Genomic DNA, 27,629 nt, shown 5'->3' with positions numbered 1-27,629 from the left:
GTCCCTCCTACCAGTCTGGATGAATGTTTCACCTTTAATTACTTGGTTGTCAGACTTCCATACAGTTCAATTTTCTGGTAGTTCTGGTTATTTTTGGTTTTAAGTTTGTTGCTTTTGCCCTTCTTTTGGTTGTGTGAGGAGGGAGCATTTGTACCTATGCCTCCATCTTGGCTGGAACACTTTTTTTTTAAGGAATCTTCATACTGCTTTCCCTAGTGGCTATACTAATTTACAATATCATCAACAGTATACAAGGGTTCCTTTTCCTCCAAATTCATGTCAATACTTATTTGTTGTCTTTTTGCAACAACCATTCTAACAGGTGCGAGATGATATCTCACTGTAGCTTTAATTTGCATTTCCCTGATGATTAGTGATGTTGAGTGTCTTTTTACATGCCTGTTGGCCACTTGTATGTCCTCTTTGGAGAAATGTCTATTCAGGGACTTTGCACAATTTTTAATTGGATCGTTTGGTTTTTTGATGTTGAGTTGTAGGAGGGTTTTGTATCTTTTTGATATTAACCTCTTACCAAATATACCATTTATAAATATCTCTTCTTATTCCATAGGTGGGTTTTTCATCTTGTGATGGCTTCCTTTACATTCAAAAGCTTTTTATCTCATGTAGTCCCATTTGTTTATTTTTTTCTTTTGCTGCCTTTGCCCAAAGAGATATGTCAAAAAAAATGTTGCTAAGGCTGATGTCAAAGAGTTTACTGCCTGTTTACTGCATATGTTTTCTTCTAGGAGTTTTATGGTTTCAAGTCTTACATTTACGTCTTTAACCCATTTGAGTTTATTCTTGTATATGGTGTAACAAGGTGACCAGTTTCATTTTTTGCATGTATCTGCCTGGTTTTCCCAACACCATTTGTATTTCCCAACACCAAAGTCATTGTATATTCTTGTTTCCTTTGTCATAGATTAATTGACTATGTAGGCATGGGTTTATTTCTGGGTTTGTTTCTCTATTCTATTCCATTGACCTATGTGTCTGTTTTTGTGCCACTGCCATACTGTTTGATTATTATAGTTGTACAGTATAGTTTAAAATCAGGGAGCATGTTACCTCTAATTTTTTAAATCTTTTTCAAGATTGCTTTGACTATTCCAGGTCTTTTGTGGTTCCATATAGATTTTAGGATTCTTTGTTCCAGTTTTACAAAAAAATTCTGTTGGTATTTTGATAGAGATAGGCATTGAATCTGTAGACTGCTTTGGGTAGTATGGACATTTGAATAACATTAATTCTTTCAACCTATGATCACAATATGCCCTTCCATTTATCTATGTTCTCTTCCAGTTTTTCACTGATGTCTAACACTTTTCTTTTTTTATATTTTATTTATTTTTTTAGAGTGAGAGGAAGGGAAGAAGGAAGAGAGGGAGAGAAACATCAATGTGTGGTTTCCTCTCACATGGCCCCCACTGGGGACCTGGCCCACAACCCAGGCATGTGCCCTGACCTGGAATTGAACCAGTGACCCTTTGGTTCACAGCCTACACTCAATCCACTGAGCTACACCAGCCAGAGCAACACTTTTCTAAGTAAAGGTTTTTTTTACCTCCTTGGTTAAATTTATTCCTAAGTGTTTTATTCTTTTTGATGTAATTATGAATTATTTTCTTAATTTCTCTTCCTGATTGGTTGGTATTTGTGTATAGAAATAAAACAGATTTATAAATATTCATTTTGTATTATTTTATTGACTTGTTCATCTGTGAAATGGGGAGAGCAGCTGGGACTAGCTTGACCTCACCCACACCTCGCTTCTGACATACTTCTCCCAAGCAGTACAGGTTCAAGTGTGGGAGCACTGCTCTCTGATCTATGTGGGGTTTGTACCCAAAGAGAGCCTAAAAAGAAAGTACCACAGAAATGACAGTTATAAGGTGGGCAAAAAAGGAATGGCATGCCCCGCCGGGAACCCAAGAACAAGAACAAGCCAGGAGGCTGCTCTGACTCTTTCCCTGCTATGACTCCTGTTTTAAGAGGTGGAGGACTTGAGCCAAAAAGCAGAGGGAATGAAGGGGCAACTAACATGTTTGCTCTCTAAGTCGTCTTCTGTACTCAAACTTACCCCAAAACCTAAAGGTAAGTATGGGAAAGAGGAGAAAAAGAGTAAAAATTTATCAGAATCACATATACAGAGCTCTTGCTTTTCTACCATCATATTCCCAAACAGCAAGCACAATGACTGGTGTGTACTCGACACCAAAAATAAATTTGTCAAGTAAACAAAATTTAAACTTCCATCAACATAAATGACTAAGGATGCCAACTATCACATTAATCCCAAAGGCACCTCATTTGAGGGCAGAATATCAATTTGATATATCTGAAGAACTGACATTAAAAGCATTTAACTCAGCAACCCCTTTTCAAGAGTAATTTCTGTATAAAAGCACAACATCAAAACCACACAATAATTTCCAAGGCATAAGTAACTGCTTTGGGGTTTCTACTTTGTTCAATAAGCAATTAAGTATGGAGGAAATTTTAGAACAATGTGTTAAGCCAATTCCTATTTTCTATATAATTCTGACCTTCATCAGTAGAGCAAAGTCATTCAGCAAAGATTTTGTGCATCTTATTGGCTAGAAACTGTGCTTAGCACTGAGGATAATGCAACAGAAAACAGACAGACTTTGCAATCAAGGATGATGCAGCAGAGCTGGAGAGTCAGAGACATAAAAATAGATGAGATGCAATGTGTTAAGTTCCACCAGAGAAAAGTCTGTGCAACGTGGTGGTCCAAGCAGGGGATGGTTCAACCTGCAAAGGGTGGGATGCAGGGCAAGGAAGAAAATGCTTCTTACGGGACATGAGACATAAGCCTTAAAAGACAGGGGTGACTAGGAGGAAAAGACAGAGGTCACCAGGAGGGAAAAAAACATTCTAGGGAAAATACTGTGATTAAAAGCCCAGTGAGTAACTCGCTGCAGCCAGAACACAGGAAGAAGGATATGGGGGAGTTGGAATAGTGAGCCTGGGACAGTGTAAGAATGGCCGTGTATCTTCCTGAAGACAGAATAAAAGTAGCAATGGTCACTGAACAGGGAGAATCGCAGCACCTTCACCATTTTAGAATGAAACCACCTGGAGGGGAAACAGGCACAGAAGAAGGGCATCGTGTTCGAAGTGCAGAAATTAGACCCTGAGCTAGGGCAATAGAAACCATCTCGTTGACAAAGCAGGTCTGGTGTACAACCCCACGCTCATCCCACTGAGCTTCTTCCTCACCCTCTGATTCTCCCCACTGCTCCTGGACTGGCCCAAATCTACCCCAGCATCATCAGAGAAAAATGAGTGCAGTAAGTTTGACCAGGCTGCAGAAATGGGGAGGAAAAATGTAATTTGAACATCCTTTAAATGTTATACCTATTTTTTTACTGTTGTTCAATTACAGTTGTGCCAATTTTTCCCCTGTTGCCCCACACCCCGCCCACCACTCCCACCGTCAATCGCCACCCAGTTGTCCACAAACGTGGGTCCTTTATACAGGTCCTTTGACTTGAACCTTCCCCTTCTTTTCCTCATTTTTTTTAAAAAATGGAGCTTGCCATGGCACACAGGAAGATGTAAGACAAAGCTAAGAAGATAGAGACACCATAAAAAATGACGATTTGATAAAGTAACAAAACTCCCTATAATGATGAAGATTTACTATTTCAAACAGCAGCAAGACTGTTCCATGAGGGCCTTAGAGGAGAGGGATGCACAGAGACAGAAAGCAGAGTGGTGGCTGCCAGGGGTGGTGGGAGGCGGGGCGTGGGGAGTTGCTGAATGGGTGTGAAGTCTCAGTTTGGGAAGATGAAAAAGTTCTGGGGATGGACGGTGGCCAGGGTCGCACAACAATGTGAATGTACTTAACTACTGAACTGTACACTTAAATGGTTACAATAGTAAATTTTGTGTTATGTGTATTTATCACGATTAAAAAGAAAAGAAAAAGAATAAACCAGTAAGCCAGCCTATCAGACCCGTTATGGAAGACGGGATATACCGTACCCACAGTACATTACTCTCTAGACTTTTCTCACTTGTAACCTCATTTAGCATCACGACCAGCCTTTAAGAGGAGTGTGCTTCCCATCTGACCAATGAGGAAACACTCATTCAGCTGGTCCCTGGAAGAGCCAAGACTTACCATCCAGTTTGCTTTGCCCCTCTTACTTTACCTAATTGCCTTCCCTCTCTGGCTATTCACAGAGTTTTTCCATTACCATTTTTCCAATAAACACTTAATTTAAAATTCTCCACGCTAACCTCAGGCATATACTAAAATTAATCTTAAAATCAGGTTGCTGCAAAAAGAAAATGTTCTTCAGAAGATACTCATCCTACCAATTTGCACATTACCTTTTCATCTCTAAGGCAATTTAAAACCTGCTTGTTTTTTTAATTCAAGCGCTATTGTACTCTGTTTGGTGAAAAAGTTATTGCCAAATATACTAACAAAAATGCAAATAACAGCCTTGGCTGGTATAGCTCAGTGAATTAAATGTAGGCCTGTGAACCCAGGGGTCACAGGTTCAATTCCCAGTCAGGGCACATGCCTGGGTTGCAGGCCAGGTCCTAAGTAAGGAGCCTGTGAAAGGCACCACACATTGATGTTTCTCTCCCTCTCTTTCTCCCTCACTTACCTTTTCTCTAAAAATAAGTAAGTAAAATCTTTTTAAAAAATAACATCAAAGTATATAAAGCACTCAGCCAGGCACTCTTTCATGTGCTTCACGCATACAGGGTCTGGCAGAAGTAAGGCCTGCTTTGCTGTGGTTGGTAGGGTAATAATATGGGTGTAATAACGTATAGTTTTAATTTGAACACTTCACGTAAAATGTCATATGGTGTGCTTGAGTGTGATGTTGTTATGTTACAGAATTACATGTTTATGACTTTGTAATAACACAGGGGAGTTATTTGTGCCAGACCCTGTATTAACTCACTTCATCCTCACAATGATTCTATGAAATATGCACTGCAGGTTGGGGGTGACAATAAATGAAGACCGCCTTCAGCAAATCCACCTGCAATGCTACTTTCCAACAGAAATCAAGCCCGCCTAGATCAAATTAACCTAGATTTTTCTTATGCAAGGTAAGGTTTTTCTAAAAAGAAGAATCTATATATCATGGTCTCACCAGCTAACAGACAAGTTGGTTGCGCCCCGCTTGCTGACAGGAAAGGAGTGGGGGGACCCTTGGGGCACAAGCACCACCAGAACTCGAAACTGAGGCCACAGCAAGCATCAGCAGTGGTATCTTTTGTGAATTCTACAAAAAAATGTACCTGATCGTTTTATGAGGTGCAGGAACCTTGGCAAAAGTTTTCGGGGGTAATTCATTTTTCAGTTAGAGACTATCTTTAAGGTCTTACCGAGAAGAAGCTACACCTTAGAAACGCCCACGTGGCTCCAGCTCTCCTGCAGAGCGCAGTCATAGCTTCACTCACTACAGCACACACGTCAGTATTCCATGGGTAGATGTGGACTCCTTTTTATACTGTTCTAATTTTCAAAATACTAAATGTATTTCCAAAGGTAAACAGTATGTAAGTTTCTTTAAAAGGCTATATATTCTTACCGTATTCCCATTTTCTGAGGGTAGTATCTGAAAATATCAAAATGTATGAGGTTCCTTAGCACAAAACAGGATTCATAATCAATTTATCTCAACTGTTATGTGAGAATAGATATTTAGCTACGAATAATGTTGAATCAATGTTTTCAAGCTCCTTATGTAAAAAAGTACTGTGATTTAAAATCAAAGTCAGCTAACTTTCTTATAAAGTGATCCACTATTTCAAAATCCTGAAATGTCATGGGTTTCCATCAAACACTTAGTGTACTCTACAGCAAATGCCAGCACTGTATTAAAAACAGTTTCTTGTCTAGTTAAATGTGTGACATGTGATTAAAAAAAGTTTAGGAACACTGTACTCCGTACCCCCAAAGAAAATACTAGTAAATGGACCACAAAAACTAGAATACGTAGGTGGTCCTCAGAAACTGGAAAAGAAACATCAAAACATTATCAGTCTGCTGACAGCCCCCAGCTTTTTCAGCACTTCCTCAAAATTCATACATATTAACATGGCGTTTCAGAGTTTGGGGTACGGTTTTAAGGGCAAAAATATAAAAACCTTCTCCAACCCTCATTTTCATTTCTGCTGAATACAGAAACAGTACAAATTAGAGCAGTCATCAATTAACTTCATTAAATACAAAAACTCCCATTTCCCCAAGGATATAGTAGAAAGCCAGGACGTGAGAACGTGCCCTCTCTGGGACAACACTACAGAGCTTTTTCTCTGCAAATGAGTCTATGACTACCACACTAAACACTAAGAGCACTATTAAATCCATGAATACTACTTCAAATTGACATTAGAACTAATATTTTGTTATAGTGACTAAAAATATTTGCTACTGCGTATGGATCAACCGCTGGTGTCTTTACGTGTATTAATCACAGGAAGCCTCGGTGTAAAAAGAGAACTCTCTGCATGAGATAGGCATGGACTGGAATGGTTCACCGGGTGAATCATCAAGTTCCCAAGGGAGCAGATGTTCGCCTGTAGGCCAAACAAGCTTTGTACACATTTACACAAAATGGTGGAAGAGATCAGTAAAGGTATCAGGAGGGGTTTCCCACTACGTTATTTTTGCCTTGAAGTTACCCAACTTTATAATACCTATAATGTTTGGCCTACAGATATAGCTAACCCATATCAAGACCTCCATTTAGAGAATAATTAAATAATATGGTATATATACACACACACACTCCCTCCAATAATTCAGATGACTTCTCCTATAATGTCTAAGCACACATAGTGAATAAAACTATTGAAATACGAATGGCAAAGAAACCCTGTGACAGCTGACAAGCAAAACAGGAATACTGAGAAGTTAATGGTTCTGTCTGCCCTTGGCATAGTCATTACATGAAATAATTCAATTTATTCAATGTATCAACACTAGAATGATTAATAAACTATAATTTGTAAAGGTAACATTAAAAATGTAATATGAGGCAATTTTAACAAAGATGGAATACTGGGGAAGTAATTATGATACTACTCAGCAAACAAGACTTACTGTTTTAAAATAAAGAGCTCTATTTTTAAATTGTCAGGGCTTGGTTAACACACTTCACATGCTAGACAATAGTACTTTCAAAACCTTCAACTTTCACTGCAATAGAAATAAAGGAGTCATATTTTTGATTGGATAATTTGAAGAATATTTCTTCCTATAACTAAATGTACAATTAAGTATTCAGATTAAATATTATACACGGTGCCAAATTCCTTAGAAAGATTCGAAGCAGAATCTAAATGGCTGAAAAGTTGACAGTCCAAAACAAGGAAAAAAGGTGGGGGAAGAGTGGGAGAGAAAGATCCAGACTCTGTATGCACAATTCAATAACATTCTAGTTATTCATTTAGACCAAGTTTAAGGTTTTACCATTCTGTAGTAAAGAACCTTAGTTGGCGTTGGTTTGCAGTGGGGAGCCATGGTGAGTTCAATGCAAATCTAACCCAACTTTGTTCACACAAAACTACAAAAGCCAATTTCTTTATTTAACAACATACACACACCCTCAAACACACCTTAGCCCTGTCTCAATGCTCCCAGTACAGCATGCTTGCTTATAGAAGTTGCAGGCTAGAAAAATACATGCAAAAGCCCCTGACACCTGAAGTTGACCTTGTTATTCTTCAGTCTGCATACTTACTCTTTAGCAGTCTATGTCCCCTGCACAGGGTGATATGCAAGTACACCTTCCTTTCCCCAAATGAGGGTTTATCAAATGAATGTTTTAGTTATAAAATACCTGGGTAGAGAGCAACGCAAGCTGCATAAAAGAGCAGTATTAGTAATCACTAATATAGATTGTCAGCATCTCTCTGGACACAGTACATCTAATACTGCACCTTGGGTTGTATATACATTCTCATCTAATTGTCACCAGTTTATGAGGCATGACTTTATTATAGTTTCTGTTTACAAAGTTGAATATTTTGGAATCAAACCTATCGCGAGAGGTAGGGAGAGATCTGTCAAAAATGGGGGTGTCTCTCCAGGAAGACTAGTGCCACTCCCCCATTTCCGGAGAATGGAGAGACACCTTCATGACACAGTGAACAGTATGTCATGTACCTTTTTATGACCCCCCCAGGGCAGTCTAATACTGAGATAGAATGGAGTTTGTGCTATTTTGAAGTCCATGATCTTGCCCCAAACCAACTATTTGAAGTTGATTTTTTTAATCCCCAGGAATACAAGTGAGAGTGTCACCACCTTCCCTGTCCCCAAAATTGAAACCCTGAGAATCACACTTGTCTATTCCTCCATCCACTCACAGCCCCTAGTGACTTTTTTCTCCTACAGCCTGAAACCCCTCCCTGGGCAATTACCATAGCCTAATGCGCTTCTAAAGCAGAGCACGTGGGCACACACACACACCACAGTCAGAAGGATCTCAAATACAAATATAATGTCACTTGCCCCTTTAAAAGCTTTCCTGGCTACAGTTAACCCGTCTCCAGGAGCCTGGCCTCTCACAGCACATCATCCATCATCCCTGACTTTCACATCTCTCCTGGAAAGGCACTCAGCTGTTATACTCTCCTGCTCCTTTGGATGTGCTGTTCCCCAGCTAGACGTCCTCCCTACAGGAACTATACCTCACCTCCCGGGCTGACCTCCACCCATCTTCCCACTCACTGGTAGATTTCCCCCAGCCTGGCCCTGCAGAGCTGCAACTGACCACCCAGCCCCAACTCTTCAGTCCTGACAGAAAGGGACTGAAATACCTTCCTCGTGTATTCCAAATGTCGGGTTAGAATTTATATGTGCATGCCAAAACATCAAACTTCAATAACATTTATTGACTGGATTGACACTGGTGCCCCCACACGGTCCTACACAACACGGTTGGAGGGGAAGATCTAGAATGGGGGTGCTGCGGCCATGGCCTGAACTGTGTCTCTGGGAAATTCATCGAACGGAGCCTTGGGGGGTGATTAAGTTGATGTAAGGTAGTGAGGGTGCCCCCACCCCCAGTTGCTGGGATTAGTGAGTGTCCTTATAAGAAGACACCAGGAGAGCTTGGTTTCTCTCTACCATGTCAGGACATGCCAGAAGGCAGCTGTCTGGAAACCAGAAAGAAAGGCCTCACCACGCTGGCACCCTGATCCTGGAATGCCAGCTTCTGGAACTGTGAGAAAATAAAGTTCTCTTGGCCCAGCCCCCCAGGCTAGGGTATTCTGTGTCCGTTGGAGACGATTGAAATGGAAAGAGAGCTGCCCCCCCCTCCCGTCTCACTCCCATCTGTTTTCCCTGCTTGGTACTATGTATTCAGTACTGTGTCTAGCTAGGTGAATTTATGGGTTAATTTATCTAATTTCAACTAAACTAACCTCCCCTCCAAAAAAGGCTGGCTTAAGAATCATGCAGTGAAACAAATCACAGACTGAAAGTGTCAAGCAAGTAAACGACAAGTGAATTAGTAAATGACAAGTAAAAAGTGGAATAGACACTTTTTTTTAAAAAAATCCTCACCTGAGGACATTTTTCCATTACTATTTTAAAGAGAAAGGAAGGGGGACAGAGAGAGAGAAACATTGATTGGTTGCCTTCCCATGTGCCCCAACCAGGGATGGAACCCTCAGCCCGGGAACGCGCCCTGACTGTGAACCAAACCTGCAGCCCTTCGGTCTATAGAGAACGCTCCAACCGACTGAGCCACACTGGCTAGTGTGACACTTCTCTTCTTACTTAATAAAAGCTCTTCAAAATAAGTTTTCTAGGTTAAACATTAGGATAGTTTTTTTAAAGATTGCATTTATTTTTAGAGAGAGGGAAAGGGAGGGAGAAAGAGAGGGAGAGAAGCATTGATGTGGGAGAAAAAATAGATCAGTTGCCTCTCTTACACACCCTGACTGATGAGACAATACCCAACCAAATGAGCCACACCGACCTCAGCAAACACTAGGATAATTTAATCAAATCTGATCAGTCGGCCAAATACATTCAAAATAATCAAGAATATTGACAATAAGGATTTATATCCATGATTTTTAACTAAGAATCTTGGCAAATACATTTGGGCCTTGAAGATAGTAAGTAATGATAGTGACGGGTCTGAGGACATTTTAATATAAATATTAAATGTTCATGATAAAAAGTCTTACTGATAGGATATATGATCAAAAAAGTTTGGAGACTACCGATGAAAAATGTGGAACTTACGTGACAGAGCTAGACCCATTGTGCAGCTGATGTCACGTCTCGGGCAGGCCTGAGAGCTGACCCTGCTGGCTCCCCGGGATCCTCCGGAGTGAGAGACAGCCCTTGCAACGACCTCTGAGATACACAGAATGACGCCTCAGAATGGCCAGCAACACCTCAAGCTCAACTCCAAATTTCTTTATAACTATAACATCAAATAGCAAGGATAGTAAAAACCTATTATTTAAGTTTTGAAGAGCTGGCTTTCATTTCAGAGAAAAAGATCAGCAGTTAAATGATCAAACCCAACCTCGTGGATTTCAGGAAATTTCTTTGTAGAAAGTCCCCGCTTCGCTTCGCAACAACGGTCATACCTCTGCTTTTGTTCTCTCTAAGCATTGTCCCTCCTGAAAGGGTTGCTGAGCAGCATTTCTGAATAAGCTTTTACTGTCCGTTGAGTGGCTCAGCCGTAAGTAGAATGCACACTTAGATGTTATTTTCTAGAAAGCTACACACAAGTCTAAACCCTGTGGACTAAACTCTGACCACACTATTTTCTGCAGTCCACGTAGCTGCCTACTTTTAGAACTTCCACACAGAGAGATCAAACATTAAGCAAACAAATGCTTCCTGTTGCCATCTGAGCAACATTGGCGCAGTACTATTCCAAATACACAGTATATTCGCAATTCCCTATTTTCTCCACCAATGTACATTTTCTGTCCTAAGATCTGATTCAGTGGAGGAGACACTGTCATATCTCCTTATTCTCCTCCAGTTTGGGGTAAATTTTAACTTGTGTTTTTCAGAAATCCTAATGCTTAATCCTTGTTATCTGTAAGATTCAGAAGTGCCCACAAATTCAGAGAAGACAGTAAGAGTTCATAGAATTCGGGAACAGGAGCAAGGGGAAATAAGAACTCTCAAACCGAACAAACGCCTTTACCAGTTTTCATAAATGGGAATGGATTGATGTTTCTTTGGTAAATTCAAAATATGGTCCACATACACCCACCAGGGATCTCTAAGCTTTTGGCATCTCTGAGCCACACTGGAAGAAGAGTCGTCTTGGGCCACATATTAAATACATCGTGACACGTAATTACACACAAAAAAAATCTCATAATGTTTTAAGTAAATTTACAATTTTGGGTGCGACCATATTCACAGCTGTCCTGGGCTGCTTGGGGCCTGCTGAGAGAGACCACCGCACTAGCCCCTCCTAGACAGCTGCGGTTTCCTCAGAAACACCATGTCCAAAGCTGGCCTCAGGCTGGCATTTACGTTCCTGAAAATACATTTCAAGAAAGCTCATCGTTTAATGGTTACCTGAAGCACTCAGTGACAAAGGTCCCTCGATTTAAATGTTTTTTCTGCAGAATTAGAATGTTTATTAGGTTTATACCACTGGACAAGGCTTTTTCTTCTGTGTTTCAAATGAGGTTTTCAAAGCAGGTTAGGAATGTTGATAGCAGTTTTGAATGAGTCACTGGTTTCAGGCGGCAGTTTTAACTAGCAAAAGTCCCCATTAGAGCAAGCACTTGAATTCAGTCAGACTATTGCATTTTTTCAGGTTGGGTTGTCTTAAAGGAAAGTTGGTGTGTAGGCATATTTTGTGGGTTTTAAGTTTAAAACAGAGTTTCACCCCTGCAGGAAGGGGAGTGAGCTGTGTGTGGCTAGTTTTGCAGTGCCATTGTGTGGTGTTGTGCTGGGTCCTTGTGTCTGAGAGGATATTTTCCTCTTGAGGAATGAAGAGAAATTATCTTTAAAAAGCAGTTGTGAATGAATGGTGGTGATAGACGACATGTATGATACAATATCTCATATTACCGAGTATACTAAGGAGGAGTGATTCTCCTTTACGTGTTTAAAGCTGCAGAATTCAGGTAAGATCTGGTCTTAACATTTGGGCTACTCTAATTTAACAAAGAAACAATACCAGGATCAGAGTAACAGTCGTAATTTCCTTTTAATTCATGTAAAGATGAGTGTTTTAAAAACTAAGGTCTACATAACTCATTTTAGACAACTATTCCAGCCTTGAAAGTCACAGCCTTGAAAGTCACTATTCCAAATGATGTCTGGTAATCCCACAGAATGACTGCATATGGCTCTGGCTGGTGTGGCTCAGTGAGTCGGGTGTTGTTCCACACACCCAAAGGTCTCAGGTTCGATTCCCAGTCAGGGCAGATGTCTAGGCTGTGGGTTCAGAAGTGTGCAAAAGGCAATTGACCAATGTTTGTCCCCCCCCCTCTCTTCTTCCCTTCCCCTCTGTCTAAAAGTAAATAAATAAAATAAAATTACACTTAAAAGGGAGTGATATCATTCTTATGAAAGGTCCAGAACAGGGAGCTCCATAAGGACAGAAAGTAGACCAGCAATTGCTCAGGGATGGGAGAGGAAGGAGCAGCAGGATGACAGCTAAAGGCACAGATTTCTTCTGGAAGCCATGGAAATGTTCTCAAGTTAACTGTGGTGATGCCTATACAATTTGCAAACACACTAAAAACAATTTAACTGTATACTTCACATGGGTGAGTTAAAGCTTTTCAATAAAGCTTTAACAATATTTAAAAGAGGATGGTATATTCTTCAGGAAAAGGGCATCTTGTTAGGCAGACATACACTCGTACAGTGCCAGGGGCGTCCGACTCCAGGCCCACAGGCTGCATGCAGCCCAGGATGGCCGTGAATGTGGCCCAACACAACACTTACAGTTTTAAATTTACAATTTAAAACACGATGAGATTATTTTGTGATTACAGATTGCAGTGCATTTAATGTGTGGCCCAAGACAACTCTTCTTCTTCCAGTGTGGCCCAGAGATGCCAAAAGGTTGAACATCCCTGTTAAATGCTAGACACATATATATACTTTGCAATAGTCCATTAATTAGCATTTCTACAGGATAAAGGAGGTCACAGTTGTCCTCATGGTAAAGAGCCTAGAAAATCAATGTCTAGGAGAAAAAGACCATGTCATACTTCTCCACAGTTAGGATAATCCAAATTTTTTGGCTTCAGTAATGGAAAACTTCAACCTGCCACAGCTTCAAATCAAGCACATATTGTTTTCAGTGTCAAGAACAAGGTTTGGAGAAGACACCCGCATCCAACGAACGGCACAGACACCCCCAGTCTGTCAAAGAATTGCTTGGAATTTGTAGTTACCAGGTTACACATTCCCCTGGGGATGACAAAGCCATAGTCAACCTCCGTGGTGACCTTCTCCCTCCTACTTACCAGGCCCAGCCTCTTTCTTGGACACACTAGCCCAGACATTAACGCTAGACCTTCCATCCCAGTCCTGAGTTTCCCACACCACCCCTCACTGGCCTCTCCCAGCACCCAGCAGCCACCTCCACCTTTAGCGAATGTTGGTCTCTTCCCTGAATTTCAAATATCAGTTGCTCATGAAGGTAGACACAGCAACTGCCATGATCCGCATGGTCCCAAGCCAGAAAGGGCCTGGAATGGGGGAGGTGAGTGAGAAAACCACTCCAGCAATGAAGGGCTGGCCTCCTGAGGTGTGCAGCCTCCAAATAATCCTATGGGTTAGCAAGAGCCTCACCTCTCCCAGGTGGTCCATTCTCCTCAAATATCTCAATTTAGGAGCAAACAGTCTAGGATCAACACTCTATGCCAAGCCTCAAAAGAAAAATTTAACTTTTCTCAAGAAAAATTATATTAATAAAAAGAAATCCTTTATGAACTTAGTTTTATGAAAACACTCCTTTGAATAGCTTTATCAACATTTAGCAAGCATTCATGGCCAAGATAAAAAAATTTTATTTTTAAAAATCAGTATTTTTATATAACTTGACTTCAGCAATATTAAAGTGTTAAAATAGTGCGGCTCAACATCTTGTAAAGTCCTTAAACTATAATGCCAAGATGCTTTATAATAAATCCCTGAATAAACTGAGTCACAAAACCATTAGCAATTCTTATTTGAATACACGGTCAGGTGAAACAAATATTCAAAGGCCATTCTCTAGGACAGCAAGGGGCACATTTTAACTTCTTGGACTCAATTCAGTGCATCCTGAAATTTATACTTATAGTATAAGCCACAAACTCAGAAATTCTATAAATTTTAATGTTTACTACATTAATATTCAGCTAATTCAATTATATAGTTACACAAGACTTTAAATAGAATCATCTGCTTCTAACTACTTTATTCCTAGCTAACCTTCACTGCACATTCCCATATTAATTCCTGCCTACCCTGAAAAAGTACAAATCAAACTATAAAACAGGTGGTACTGGAAATCTCTCTGACTAATAATAAAGTCAGTCTCAAAAGTCAGCTTTGAGTGTTGATTACAAACAGATTGTGAGGTCCCTTTTCCACTGCCTTTTAAAAATCTTCATTTTCCATGGAAACTGGAGAATTTAGGCAAAAACAAAGACCCTTGTTGGTTCTCCCAGTTTTAAGCATGTACAAATGAATACCAAAATTAAACAGAAACTAAGCAAAAATATTGCTAAAGTATTTTATGAAAATATCCTAAAGTTTAAAAAGTGACTCTTCAATACCATATTCTTATACAGTACACATCTTCTTAAGAGGAAATTTTATCTTTTTAAAAGTCATTAACTCAAAACACATATGAGAAGGTCTGAGGAAATGGAACTCCATTGCCAGTGCAGAGTTCTAAATGAGTCCAAGTATCCACACAGAGTTGTGTGAGCAGCGCCCCAAATGAAACCCCACGCACACTACCCGTCACTCCTTCTTCCCCAGCCCCAAGAACCACTAAACTACCTAGGTCTCCACAGACTGGCCTCCTCTGGGCATTGCATATAAATGGAATCACATAGAGGCACGCCTCGTCTTGTTGCACTTCATTTTATTGCACTTCACAGATGTTAGGTTCTTTACTGGTCGAAGGCAAGAACCTCCACCAAAAAAAGATTAGGACTCACTTTAGTACAATACTTACTTTAGGGTGGTGGCTCGAACTGAACCCACAAAATCTCAGGGGTATGCCTGTAATATGAGGCCTTTTGGTTACTGGCTTCTTACACTTAGCAAGTTTTCAAGGTTCATCCATGTTGTAGGATGTGTCAGTTCTTCATTCCCTTTGTGGCTGAATAATATTCCACTGTAGGTCTACACTACCTACAGTGAAGACATTTGGATTGTTTCCACTTTTTAGCTTTTAGAAATATTGCTGCTACAAATATTTGTGTACAGTTTTTATGTGGACATGTTTCCACTTCCCTTGGTTATTTATAGCTAGGAGTGGAATTACTAGATCATATGGTAACTTTACACTCAACCTTTTGAGGAACTGCCTATCTGTTATCCAAAGTAGCTACACCATTTTTCATTCCCATCAGCAATATACGAGGATCCCAATTTCTCCACATCCTCTTCAGCCCTTGTATTGTCTTTCTGGTTAAAGCCATCCTCATATGGGGAGCGGTAACTAACTGTGTGTGATGCTCTGTATCTTAAGCCAAGCCCACTCACTATTCGAATTTGGCCTCTGCTATTCTAAGCTACACTTTTAAGTATAAAATACGTCCCAATGATCATTCTTAAAACCCAAAATAAAGCCAGGATAATCTAATACTCCTTTAATAAATAAAGGTATCATCTTCATATAATGGCACCATTATTCTACTACAAGTTCTATCAAGCCACAATAATGCCCAGCACCCGGGTGTTTCTAAATAAGGGTGTCAGGCTAAGCAGCCTGTGCACGTCCTCTCACTACGGTGGAATACTTAAACATGTAACAACAACAAAGTTTCAGCCAGAGCTTTCTAGAAAGAACACTGAATTGGAATCCAAGTTATCAATTAATTCCCTACACCTGAACTTGGTGTTCTGAGCCACTCACAGAGCTACATCCTCTGAAGTCACTCCCGGAGACCGTTATCTAAGCCTGAAATTTTAATGAAACTTGAAAATGTATTAACACCTGTGCCTAATGATCTAGCTTTGCAGAGCAGAGAGAATTTGAGCCTCATCCTCACACGGGCTGGGTTCTATTTCCAGTTCTGCCATTCAGTAGCTGTATGACCATAGGTACATTATTTAACATCTTGCTATCTCGGATTCCTCATTTCATTGTAATAACACCTTCTTCAGGAGGTCACGGGGATTTATGAAGCTAGTACAGCTAAAGCATCTGACAGTGGGCAGCAAAGAGTAGACACAGGTTAGCTTCCATCCATCTTTCTGCTAACTCTGGACAAAGTTTCCCAGCAAACGAAAACCTCTTAACAAAGTCTTGCACCTTTTGGAGCTGAATATGAGTCCTTACGACTTGTGGTATTCTTTTATAAAGCAGTTCCCCACATTAAGGTCTGTAAATGGCTAGGTAAATCTCTCAACTAGATTAAAACAGAAAGAGGGAGAATTCTTGGAAGGGAGCTCAGAGATGAAAAATGTTCAGACCTCATTTTGAAGAAAAACTTCCTTGGGGCTCACACAGCCTCAGCAAGCAGTAGATGCAAAGGAGAGAAAGGTAGACGCTGAATACATATGACTCCGTTGGAAGCGCAGGTGTAGACTGCCAGGCCTGAGGGGGAGGGGGAGGGGAAGGGAGGGGTAGAGGAGGGGAAGGGGCTGGAGTAAGCCGACAGGGGTGAGGACTAGCTAGGTGCGTGGAAAAGCTAACAAGAGGAAGATGAGCCCCATTCCAGTTGTGAATTCACTGCTTCTTGCGTGTCTCAGCCGCCTTCTCCTACCTGATCTGGTTGTCACGGAATTTATTGAGATGCGGTTGGTTGAGGTAAATGGTGCGGGCCGGTGCCTCCAGCTGGTCTCCAACAGACGTGGCCCGGGACATCTCATCATCTGCCTTCTTATAGCCCGAAGAAGGACGAACAGGTCCTGCAGACAGGAGGCACGGGCAGAAAACAGCACAAAGAAGTCACGCCAGGCAAGAGTAGCAGCAGCGAGCAGGCTGCGGGCGGGCGGGGTCCAGCGGGGAAAGGATGCTCTGGGCGATGCAGGGCCCGCCTTTGTACCTTGGCTCCCCCTGGAGACCCGCCACGCAGCTGCTCCCGGCTCCTCCCCTCCCCCCTCCCTGCGCCCCACCCCCGCTGCGGTTCCGGAGCCGGGAGAGAGCTCCTCCTTGGGTGACAGCTGTGCTTCACCTAGCAGCACAGCCCGGCCTGGGCACTTCCTCGCTCTCTCCCCTCCGGCTGGTGCGGCACACGGCTGGAGCAGGCAACCGGGCTCGGGGTAGGCTGCTGGGGGCAGGAAGGGGAGGGCGGAGGTCAGAGCCTCCGGCCCCACTGAGCTGTCCCTCTATGCCCAGGGACTGAGCTCTGGCTCTAGGTTTTCTTGGCTTCTTGGACTGTGTTGAGGAACAAAAAGATGACAGCAAAGGGGATGTACCTTGCATTTAGTCACCGCAGAAAGGGATGGAGAAAGGAGACATTATTGCTTTAAACATGAAATTCCCAACCTCGGTATGAAGGGCTTGCTCCATGGTTATCTAGAACTGCCCAACGGCTCTTTTCTCCAGAGGTGCCTGCCAATCTGAGTCAATTAGCTTTGCCAATCCCAATTTACCAGCAGATGGGTGATCTTTCATTTCATTGCTTAAGCTCCTGTTTCTGGAGTTAAGACAATGCAAGTCTACTCCTTAAGATTTAATATTAGTCCTAGAGTCAAGCCTCTCTGCCTGAGCTCAACCTCCCGTACCCTTCACTTACGAAGTTGTGGGCATGGAGAATAATACTATACTCGTTACTAAAACTGTTCCATACAGGCGCACACAGATCTTAACCACACCTCCAACTACAAGGCAGAATCCCTCAGTAGACGGGGACACCCACCTCAAGAACTGACCTTCAGGGGAAGGATGCCTGAGTAAATGTACATTATATATACATTTGCTCTAATATCTGCCATGCTTTCCACCTATCAAAGAAATCCATGTTGCAAATTATTAAACAAACGGGCATATCATTTCAATAAACATCCACTTCGCAGCTACACAGAATGTTCATTGATATCGAGAAACATTTTGAAACACAAAGTTTGGGCTATTTAAGTGTATCATCTTTTTAAACTGATGAGAATCCTATTGTGACCCTCAACATAAGAAAGGGATCACCACGAAGTAAAGCTGGTTATTAAGAGCTGCAATTCTGTCTGATGGTGCTCAGGGCAGGATGCCTGTTCCCAGGCCAGGTGTGCATCCACAGCACCCTGGCTGTTCCTTGCACCCCACCCTCACATGCCCCCTCCTCCCCTCCAGCCTCCCACTCTCTGGGATCCCTCTGGCCCCACTGCGCAGCCCTCTGCTTATAGATATGGGACAGCGGAGAGCAAGAGTTCCTACTCCAACCCTGGCTGGCCCACCAGCTCTGGCTCCCAGACTAGTATCAGAGGAGGGTGGGTTTTAAAGCACTGGCTGATTTAAGGCAGACAAGAAATATCTTTAAAACTAGCCTATGTGAAAATACTGCTTTACTCTCTGCCCACTTATCCTGCTTCATTTTCCTCTATAGCACTGATCATCATTACCTGGTACTAATTTGTGGTCTGCCTTTGCATGGCCAAGAGCAGAGGCTCCAGGACAGCAGGGACACCAGGGACACCTTTTGTTCACTGTGGTGACCTCAGCACCCAGACTAGTGCCTGGCACATAATGAGTACTCGTATTTCCTTGTTGAGCAAGTCATTTTTACTCCAGAATTGTAAAGGGTGGCTCTGAATGCTCCTGGCAGAGATGCAGTGACATATTGACATACTCGTATGCACAGAGGGCTCAAACTCCACATTCTCCAGCGTGGGTCAAAAGAGTTTACTGCAAGATCGTGTTCACATACTGACTCTCAGATCTGGCTCTATATTTTCATCACCAAGACAGCTTCTCACAAGTCACTGGTCTCTGGGCCCGGCCCACCAGGTGCTGTTTTATTTTGTTTTGTTTTTAAAGCCCCTTAAGTGATACTAATGGACAGCCACAGCTGAGAGTCGCTTGTTTGACACTGCTGGGAATGCAAAAGATCTGGCTTCAGCTCTCCAAACCATCAGCCAGTGTAACCACGGTTGCTAGTGGCCTCAGTCTATGATCAGGTTACTGAGTGGGTTTGAAGGTGCTGCCCTTAGGAGGGTCTGAGGTAAGCAGACTTTTCGTGTTTGGGGTGGGGTCAGAACAGAGTCTAAGGACAACTCTAGGAGCCTTAAAGTAGGGGGATGGTTTATATTAGGAGACAGGAGGGCATTCTAGGGAAGGTCCAGAAGAGCATAAGCAAAGGCTCAATAGACAAAAATGCATCAGGGGCCAATTTAAAAAAACAAACAAACAAAAAACAGCACTAAGGGTCCAAATTGGACAGGAGATGAAAGGAAGCTTAGGGGAAAATAGCCCATAGCCAGACTGTGGATGACTTACATTCCCGGGGGGGAAGCTTGAACTTCTTCCTGAAGGTCATATAAAGCCACAGGAGGGTTCCATGTAGAAGAGAAATGCCCCTAATGGTGACGTGCATGTAGGAGCAGAAGGAGGGGAGACTTTATGGATAAGGAGATCAAGTTAAAGAATCTACAATCTAGAAGCAAGTTGATAAAAGCATGAATTAAATGGAAAATGGGGGGGGTGGGGAACCATGAACATGAGAAGCATTTCGAAAAAAATGCTGCAAGATTTTTGTTCGGATTGAATGTGTGAGCCAAAGAAAAGAAGAAACACCAGACATACTGGGACTTGAAGCAGAAAAGAATGACACACACACACACACACACACACACAAAAGGTATCACTGAAAGAAATAAGAATGGAAATCACAGTTTTTCCAAATAAGAATTTAAATATTGGATAATAAATGTTCTGTTACAAATGTATTGCCTAATGAAGACCCTACCCCATACAAAGCAAAACACATTATGACTAAGCCTTCAAATTCAGACTCATAAGACAAATCACTGAGTTAATGCATTTTGAAAATACAAGCACACAAAATGAGAGTATATGCTTACAACTCCCCCACGTAAATAAGCACAGTGTCAGCAAATAGTGGGAGTTCAATAAATATCTATTAAGAAAGAAACCAAAGTGAAAAAAAATAAAGAGAAACAAGAGTTGGCAAACAGATAGCATTAACTTTGTTGCAAAGTGGAAACGCAGAAAAAACAGCTGACAGCCAAGGCCATGGGCTAAAACTTAGTCATACTCGTGGTTTGATCCCTGTCTTCCTGAATAATGCCTAGCACACACTAGGTGGTCCATAAGTATATTCTGAATAAGTAAGTAAAGGGCTGACATAGTGGGTGTCTACTGAGGTTGCTGACCCAGATGCTGAACCAAAGACTGAGTCTGTATCATACAACTCTTTGCACCAGGGATGGTTACTTGGTTCACCTAAAAGTCTCTCTTCTGGAACCATAATATGGACCTAGAGGAGGAGATGTCTGCATGTGCCTGCCCTACTAACACACATACTTCATGTCTCCGGATGGTCATCTTTCACCCACTGAGTGGGCATGGAAGCAGAGGACGCACTTCTTTTTAAACGAAGGTGAAGCATGTGCAGGGAGAGCAACTGAAATTGTCCCAACAACTTTCAGATTCTGGGTACAATCCCCTCCAAGACTCCAGCTGTATTTGGGTCTTTGGGTTTCATGAGGCAACCCTCAATCATTCTATAAATTATTCATAACCAGACATCCTAACCAATACTGTAAAGCAACACACAGAGAACCTATTTATCTTTGTAAAGCAGAGGAGCAAACACCTATCAGGAGAGACAAACACCTGTCTTATACATCACTCTAGGGTGCCCCAAAGGTTTAGATGCCTCTGGCAGAGGTGCCATTAGATGCCATACAACAGACCCAGGGAAGCCAGATCTTACAGAGGAATGTCCTCATGGCAACATTGGGCTAGTTGGTTTGGATGAAGCCATATTGGGCGGAAGATGACTGGCTAAATAAATAAGCAACTTCTCCTCCCTTAAGAGTTTCTGCCAGGATTGGAAAAAGAATAAATTTTAAGAAACAAACATGGATGACAAAAAATGCTCACCAGGAGACCATGGATAAGAGAACAGGTAAAAATAGGGAAGAAGGAAAGGAAAGCAGAGTAGTATAATTTACATGCCATTGACCCACAGAAGCATGAAAGGGAGTTGGCAGGACAAGCACACACCGTAATAGCTTCCACTGTCCCTGGCCTCTGCCAGTCTGTGGCTCTAACTTGCCTGTCAATCTCTTCCCCACTCATTTTTTTTGTGTAATTGTAGTAGTGTTTCCATTTTATTAAATGACCTCCTATTTCACTCACACACAATGTTTCTGTGGCAAAAGGGTGTGGAAGTCTCTGATTAAGAAGCAGGGATAATGATAGACTTCCCACCAGCAGATGAGCAGGTAGAAATGAATAAACACCTCATTTCTATTCACTACATATACAAATTACACAGAGGTCACTATGGAAAAGAAAATAAAAAATCCTAAGAGGTATTAAAACTTATTCTTGTTTAATAAATATTATTATAGTAATATTTAACTTTTTATTTGTTATTTTACAAATATTTATGTGATATATATGTAAATATTAGTATAAACTAAATAGATCCAGGGAGTTAAGAACTTTAAATAAGAATCAAACACAGGTAAAGACCAATTTCTGGCCAAGATGGAGGCATAGCTAGATATGCTTTGCTTCCCACACAAACAAAAGAAAAACAACCACCAATTTAAAAACAAAAAAGAAATAGAATTGCCAGAAAATCAAACTGTATGGAAGTCTGACAACCAAGGAGATAAGAAAAATCCAGACTGGTAGGAGGGGCAAAGATGGGCAGCTGGGGCGAGAGGACGCATGGCAAGACAGCAGCTGGCTGACCAAGTGGGCCAGGTGAAAGCTGGTGGACCAGGCAGTCCCACATTTGCCTGCGGACAAGCCAGGAGGAACAACTAGGGAGCGAGACAAACCCTCAACCCAGGGTTTCAGACAGGAAACTAAAGCCGCAATACCTCTGCCTATAAAAACATGTAGGGGTTGTGGCAGCTGGAGAAAATGTCAGTCTCACAGAAGAGTTCATTAGAGAGGCTCACTGGCTCTTGAATATCTACAAGCCCAACCACCCACCCACCCATAAATCAGCACCACAAGGGCAATTTGCTTGTGGGTAGTGGGGGAAGTGAGTGGAAGCAGGGCAAGAGGCAAGGAGGCAGTATTGCTCCCTCTCAGACCCTACCCCGACACACAGCACCACAAGCTGCACAGTGGGCTGCCCCACCCTGGTGAATACCTAAGGCTCCCCCCTTACAATGTAACAGGTGCACAGAGACAGAGATACGGCCCAGATGAAAGAACAGATAAAAATTTCAGAAAAGGAACTAAGCCATGAGGAGATAACCAACCTATCAGATGCAGCGTTCAAAACACTAGTAATCAGGATGCTCACAGAAATTATGGAGTACAGACACAAAATAAAGAAAAAAGTGAAGGCTCTACAAAGTGAAATAAAGAAAAATATACAAGGAACCAACAGTCAAGGGAAGAAAACTGGGACTCAAATCAACAAATTGGAACAGAAGGAAGAAATAAACATTCAACCAGAACAGAATGAAAAAACAAGAACTCAAAAAAAAAAAAATGAGGAGAGGCTCAGGAACCTCTAGGATAACCTTAAATATTCCAATATCTGGACTATATGGGTGCCAGAAGGAAAAGAGGAAGACCAAGAAATTGAAAACTTATTTGAACAAATAATGAAGAAATTCCCCAGTCTCATGGAGGAAATAGACATGCAAATCCAGGATGTTCAGAGAGTCCCAAGGAAGTTGGACCCAAGGAGAAACATATCAAGACATATCATAATTAAATTATCTAAAATTAAAGATAAGGAAAGAATCTTTAAAGCAGCAAGAGGAAAGGAGACAGTTACCTACAAATGAGTGCTCATAGACAATCAACTGATTTCTCAAAAGAAACCTTGCAGGCAATAGGGGCTAGAAAGAAGTATTCCGAGTCATGAATGGGAAGAATCTACATCCTAGATTACTCTATCCAGCTAAGCTATCATTTAGAATGAAAGAGCAGATAAAGTGCTTCCCAGATAAGGTCAAGTTAAAGGAGTTCATCATCACCAAGCCCTTATTATATGAAATGTTAAAGGGACTTATCTAAGGAAAAGAAAATGATCAAAAATACAAACAGTAAAATGACAACAAACTCACAACTATGAACAACCAAACCTAAAACAAAAAAAAAGCAAACAACTAGAACAAGAACAGAATCACAGAAACGGAGATCACCTGGAAGGTTATCAGTGAAGAGGGAGAGGGGGCAGGATAGGGGAAAAGGCAGAGGTAATAAGAACCATAGTTGGTATGTACAAAATAGACAGGGAAGTTTAAGAATAGTATAGGAAATGGAGAAGTCAAAGAACTTGTATGTATGACCCATGGACATGAATAAAGGGTGTAAAATTCTGGAGGGAGGTGGGATGCAGGACTGAGGGACATAAAGGGGAGAAAAAATGGGACAACTATAACAGCATAATCAATAACATATACTTAAAATTAAGAAAATTAAAAAATAAACACAAAAAGAGAGTAATATTAAGGCAATTTTTTACTAAGCATTTCATTGCCTTTAGCAACACTGAAGCAAAACCCTTCACTCTAAACTTCATTATTTCCCCCAATTCAAATAAAAGTGTTCCAAATGCCAAAGATGCTTGAGACCCATCTAGTCCACTTTTCCTCACAAGGAAATTTTCACTATCTCACAGAAATTCTTCAATAAGAACTATTCTATTCTTCCTATGTCGGAACCACTATTGAAGTGGTTCTGCTTCTGAGCCAACCCTTATAAACTTTTGGCAGCACCTCTTTAGCTCTGCAGGAAGAGTCACACCTTAGATATTGTTGTACAATAAAGAATTGGGCTGGTTTTTGTCTCAGCTTCCTGGGGAAGCCTCTGACCCCTTTGGGATTTTCCCAAGTGATGGGAGTGTTTCTGTCATCCATACTGGGCCCCTCAGTTTATGCTGTGAACACTGAGAAAGAACACACTTAATAAGTAGGGCTCCTGCCACATCTGCTGTGAGTCAGTGGATTGAGTGCAAGCCTGCGAACCAAAGGGTTGAGGATTCGATTCCTAATCAGGACAAATGCCTGGGTTGAGGGCAGGTTCCCAGTAGGGGGTGTGTGAGAAGCAACCACACATTGATATTTCTTTCTCTCTCTCTCTCTTTCTCCCTCCCTTCCCTCTCTAAAAATAAATAAATAAAATCTTTTTAAAAAGAATTTAAAAATTTTAAGGTCTCCTGGTGCCTAACTGAGCTCAAATTTAATACACACACACAGAGCCTAGCAGCCATTTCTACACAGGGGTCTCTCATACAAACTGCACTTCAGGGGGAAACCCGCACTGAACTGCCTGCTTGCACTGTGTTCCTGCCCTCTGAGCCAGCCCTTACAGAGCTCCCAGAACCCTATTTCAACCAAGAGGACTGAGGCTTTCCCCATCCCATCAGAGCTGTTCAGTGCTGACTAACTGGAGCAGCTCCATTCTGACCAATCAGGATAGTGCCTTTTTGACATCATAATTAAGTTTACCCAAGATTAAAGATAAGGAAAGAATCTTAAAAGCAGCATAAGGAAAGGAGAGAGTTACCTCTAAGGGAGTTCCCATAAGACTATCAGCTGATTTCTCAAAAGAAACCTTGCAGGCAAGAAGGGGCTGGAAAGAAGTATTCAGAGATATAAAAGGCAAGGACCTACATCCAAGATGACTCTATCCACCAAAGCTGTCATTTAGAATGGAAGGGCAGATAAAGTGCTTCCCAGATAAGGTCAAGTTAAAGGAGTTCATCATCACCAAGCCCTTATTGTATGAAATGTTAAAGAGACTTATCTAAGAAATAGAAGATCAAAACTATGAACATAAAATGTCCAAAACTGGTAACTATCAACAACTGAACTTAAAAACAAAAATTAAGCAAACAACTAGAACAGGAACAGGATTACAGAAATGGAGATCACATGGAGGGTTATCAGTGGGGAAGGGGAGGGGGAGAATGCAGGGGGAAAGGTAAGCATAATAAGAAGCATATTGCTGGGGGGGGGCAGGGCTGGGAATATAAGACAGAAAACTGTACTTGAACAAGAATTAGATTAAAAAAAGATGCATAATTGGTAGGCATAAAGTAGACAGGGAAGGTTAAGAATAGTGTAGGAAATAGAGAAGCCAAAAAACTTATATGTGCAAGCCATGGACATGAACCAAGGGCAGGGGGGAATGCTGAAGGGTGGAGGTGGTACAGGGTGGAGGCAGATAAAGGGGAGAAAAAAATCGGGACAACTGTAATAGCATAATGAATAAAATAAACTTAAAATGCACAATTTTAAATGGGTTGATTTCACTGTGTAAAAATTACATAAAGCTGTTTAAAATGAAGCATCCTTTCCAGGGTCACTGAATTATGTCCATGTTTTGTGGTATTCTTTTATATATTTCAATAAAGTTTTGAAGTTTTTTTCTTATAGAAAAATAAATTGCATTAAGTTTTAAAAAAAGACAGTGCCTTTTGGACCAATTTAACTGTATTTGGAATTCTCATTTGTACGAGGACAGACCAATCAGGAGCCAGGAGCAGGGACTTTGGTCCATATAAGCCAGCTCCCCTCTGGCTCTGGGAGCACACTTTCCCTTTCTACCCACGACTGAAAACCAACTTTCCCAGGCTGAGCTGATACACTCAAGATGTCTCACCGGAGCAGAGCGGAGCAGAGCAGACCAGCACAACGCAGGACAGACCACCACGGAGTACAGCAGAGCTGTCTAGTCGGACATGTGCTTGGCCCCAGGGCTGCCTCACAGTCTTGCTGTGTTCACAGCTGTGCTGTATCACAACTGAGCTGTTCTGCACTGAAGAAATTTTCCTTCTTCACTGCACCCCAAACTGCGGATTCCTGTTGGCACTGAATCGGTGCCAACGAACAGCAGTTGACAATGATAACGAGGTGACTCACTGTGGGCCCCTCGACCTGTTTAGAAGGGGGCTGACCATGCCAGAAAAACTAACCATATGATTAGAGGGTTGGGGTTTCAGCCAGTCTATCAAACTGATCTCCTGACTCCAGGGTGGGGAGAGCTAGAGACTGATTTCAATCATGTGGCTAATGATCCAATTAATAATGCCTGTGTAATGAAACCTCAATAAAAACTACAGACACCTGCCCTGGCTGGTGTAGCTCAGTGGATTGAGCGTGGACCTGCGAACCACACCATCATGTTTTGATTCCCAGTCAGGGCACATGCCTGGGTTGCAGGCCAGTTCCCAGCAGGGAACACACAAGAGGCAACCATACACTGATATTTCTCTCCCTCTCTCCTTCCCTTCCCCTCTAAAGATAAATAAATAAAATCTTTAAAAAAAAACTACAGACATCCAAGCTCAGGTAACATATCTCGAGGACATGAAAGTTTCACACAGAAGCCCCTCCAAGGCCTGTCTTTATGTGTCTCAGCATTTAGCTGGTTATGATTTGTATCTTTTATGATAAAGGACTTGTATCCTTTGTAATAAAACTGTAATCATAAGTATAGTACTTTCCTGAGTTCTCTGAGTTACTCTAGCTTATTACTGAGATTAATAAAAATACTGAAAAGGAATAAAAATATTGAGGGGATGGTGGAAACCCCGGTATTTTTATAACCAGTTGGTCAGCAGGGTGGATGGCCTAGGATCTCTGGAGCTTACAGCTGGTGACTGGAGTAAAGGCACTCTTATAGGGATCCGTGCCCTGAACCTGTGAAGTTTGGCCTAACTCTGGGTAGTAGTATTAGAACTGCATTGCAGACATCACTGTGTATCCTATAAAATGACAGAACCAAAAAGGAAACTATTAAGAGTCACAAAAGTCTATCAGATCAAATGAAAGCCAGAGCTGCAGAAACTTGAATCTGATTCTCCTTCTGGTAGAACAGACTCCTTCTGTGAGCTTAGGGAAGTCAGCTACCATCTGAGCTTGCTTTCTTCTTCCACAATATAGAAATCAATTCTGTAAACCAAGGGTTGGCAAACGTTTTGTGCAGAGTCAGCTAGTAAATATTTTAGGCCTTGGGTCACATGTAGCCTCTCTCTTTCTCTCTCTCTCTCTCTCTCATTGTTTTTGTTTTTGTTGGTGGTGGTGTTGTTTTGTTTAACGAATATGTCTCAAAATGTAGAAACCACTGTCACAGGCCAGATCTGGCCCATAGTGTGCAGACCCTTTATATAAACTAAGTTCTTTCACAGTTAACCTGATTATATCCCAACTCTCACCTCAAGGAAATAAGAGGACGGACCCCCAAAGAAGAAATTTATTTATAAAAAAGTTGTGTAGCCCTACATGTTTAAATTTCAGTCACCTTCAAAGTAGTCTCCTTTTGATGCAATACAACTATCAA

At 41.6% G+C, this 27,629-nt stretch overlaps 1 protein-coding gene across 2 annotated transcripts in view; it reads right to left on the bottom strand.

The window, feature by feature from the left end:
• Positions 1–27,629, bottom strand: part of ATP8A2 (ATPase phospholipid transporting 8A2) — a 562,260-nt gene that overhangs the window by 473,722 nt on the left and 60,909 nt on the right. For both annotated transcript variants that reach the window (XM_037058854.1, XM_037058855.1), the window contains exon 2: positions 16,951–17,095. In XM_037058854.1, coding sequence (XP_036914749.1) covers positions 16,951–17,095 — 145 coding nt within the window. The remainder of the gene's footprint in view (positions 1–16,950; positions 17,096–27,629) is intronic.

This window comes from Sturnira hondurensis, unplaced genomic scaffold (genome assembly GCF_014824575.4).
Source record: "Sturnira hondurensis isolate 20B ecotype Veracruz unplaced genomic scaffold, ASM1482457v3 Scaffold0010428, whole genome shotgun sequence".
NCBI lineage: Eukaryota > Metazoa > Chordata > Mammalia > Chiroptera > Phyllostomidae > Sturnira > Sturnira hondurensis.
This window is presented reverse-complemented; position numbering and strand designations above follow the sequence as displayed.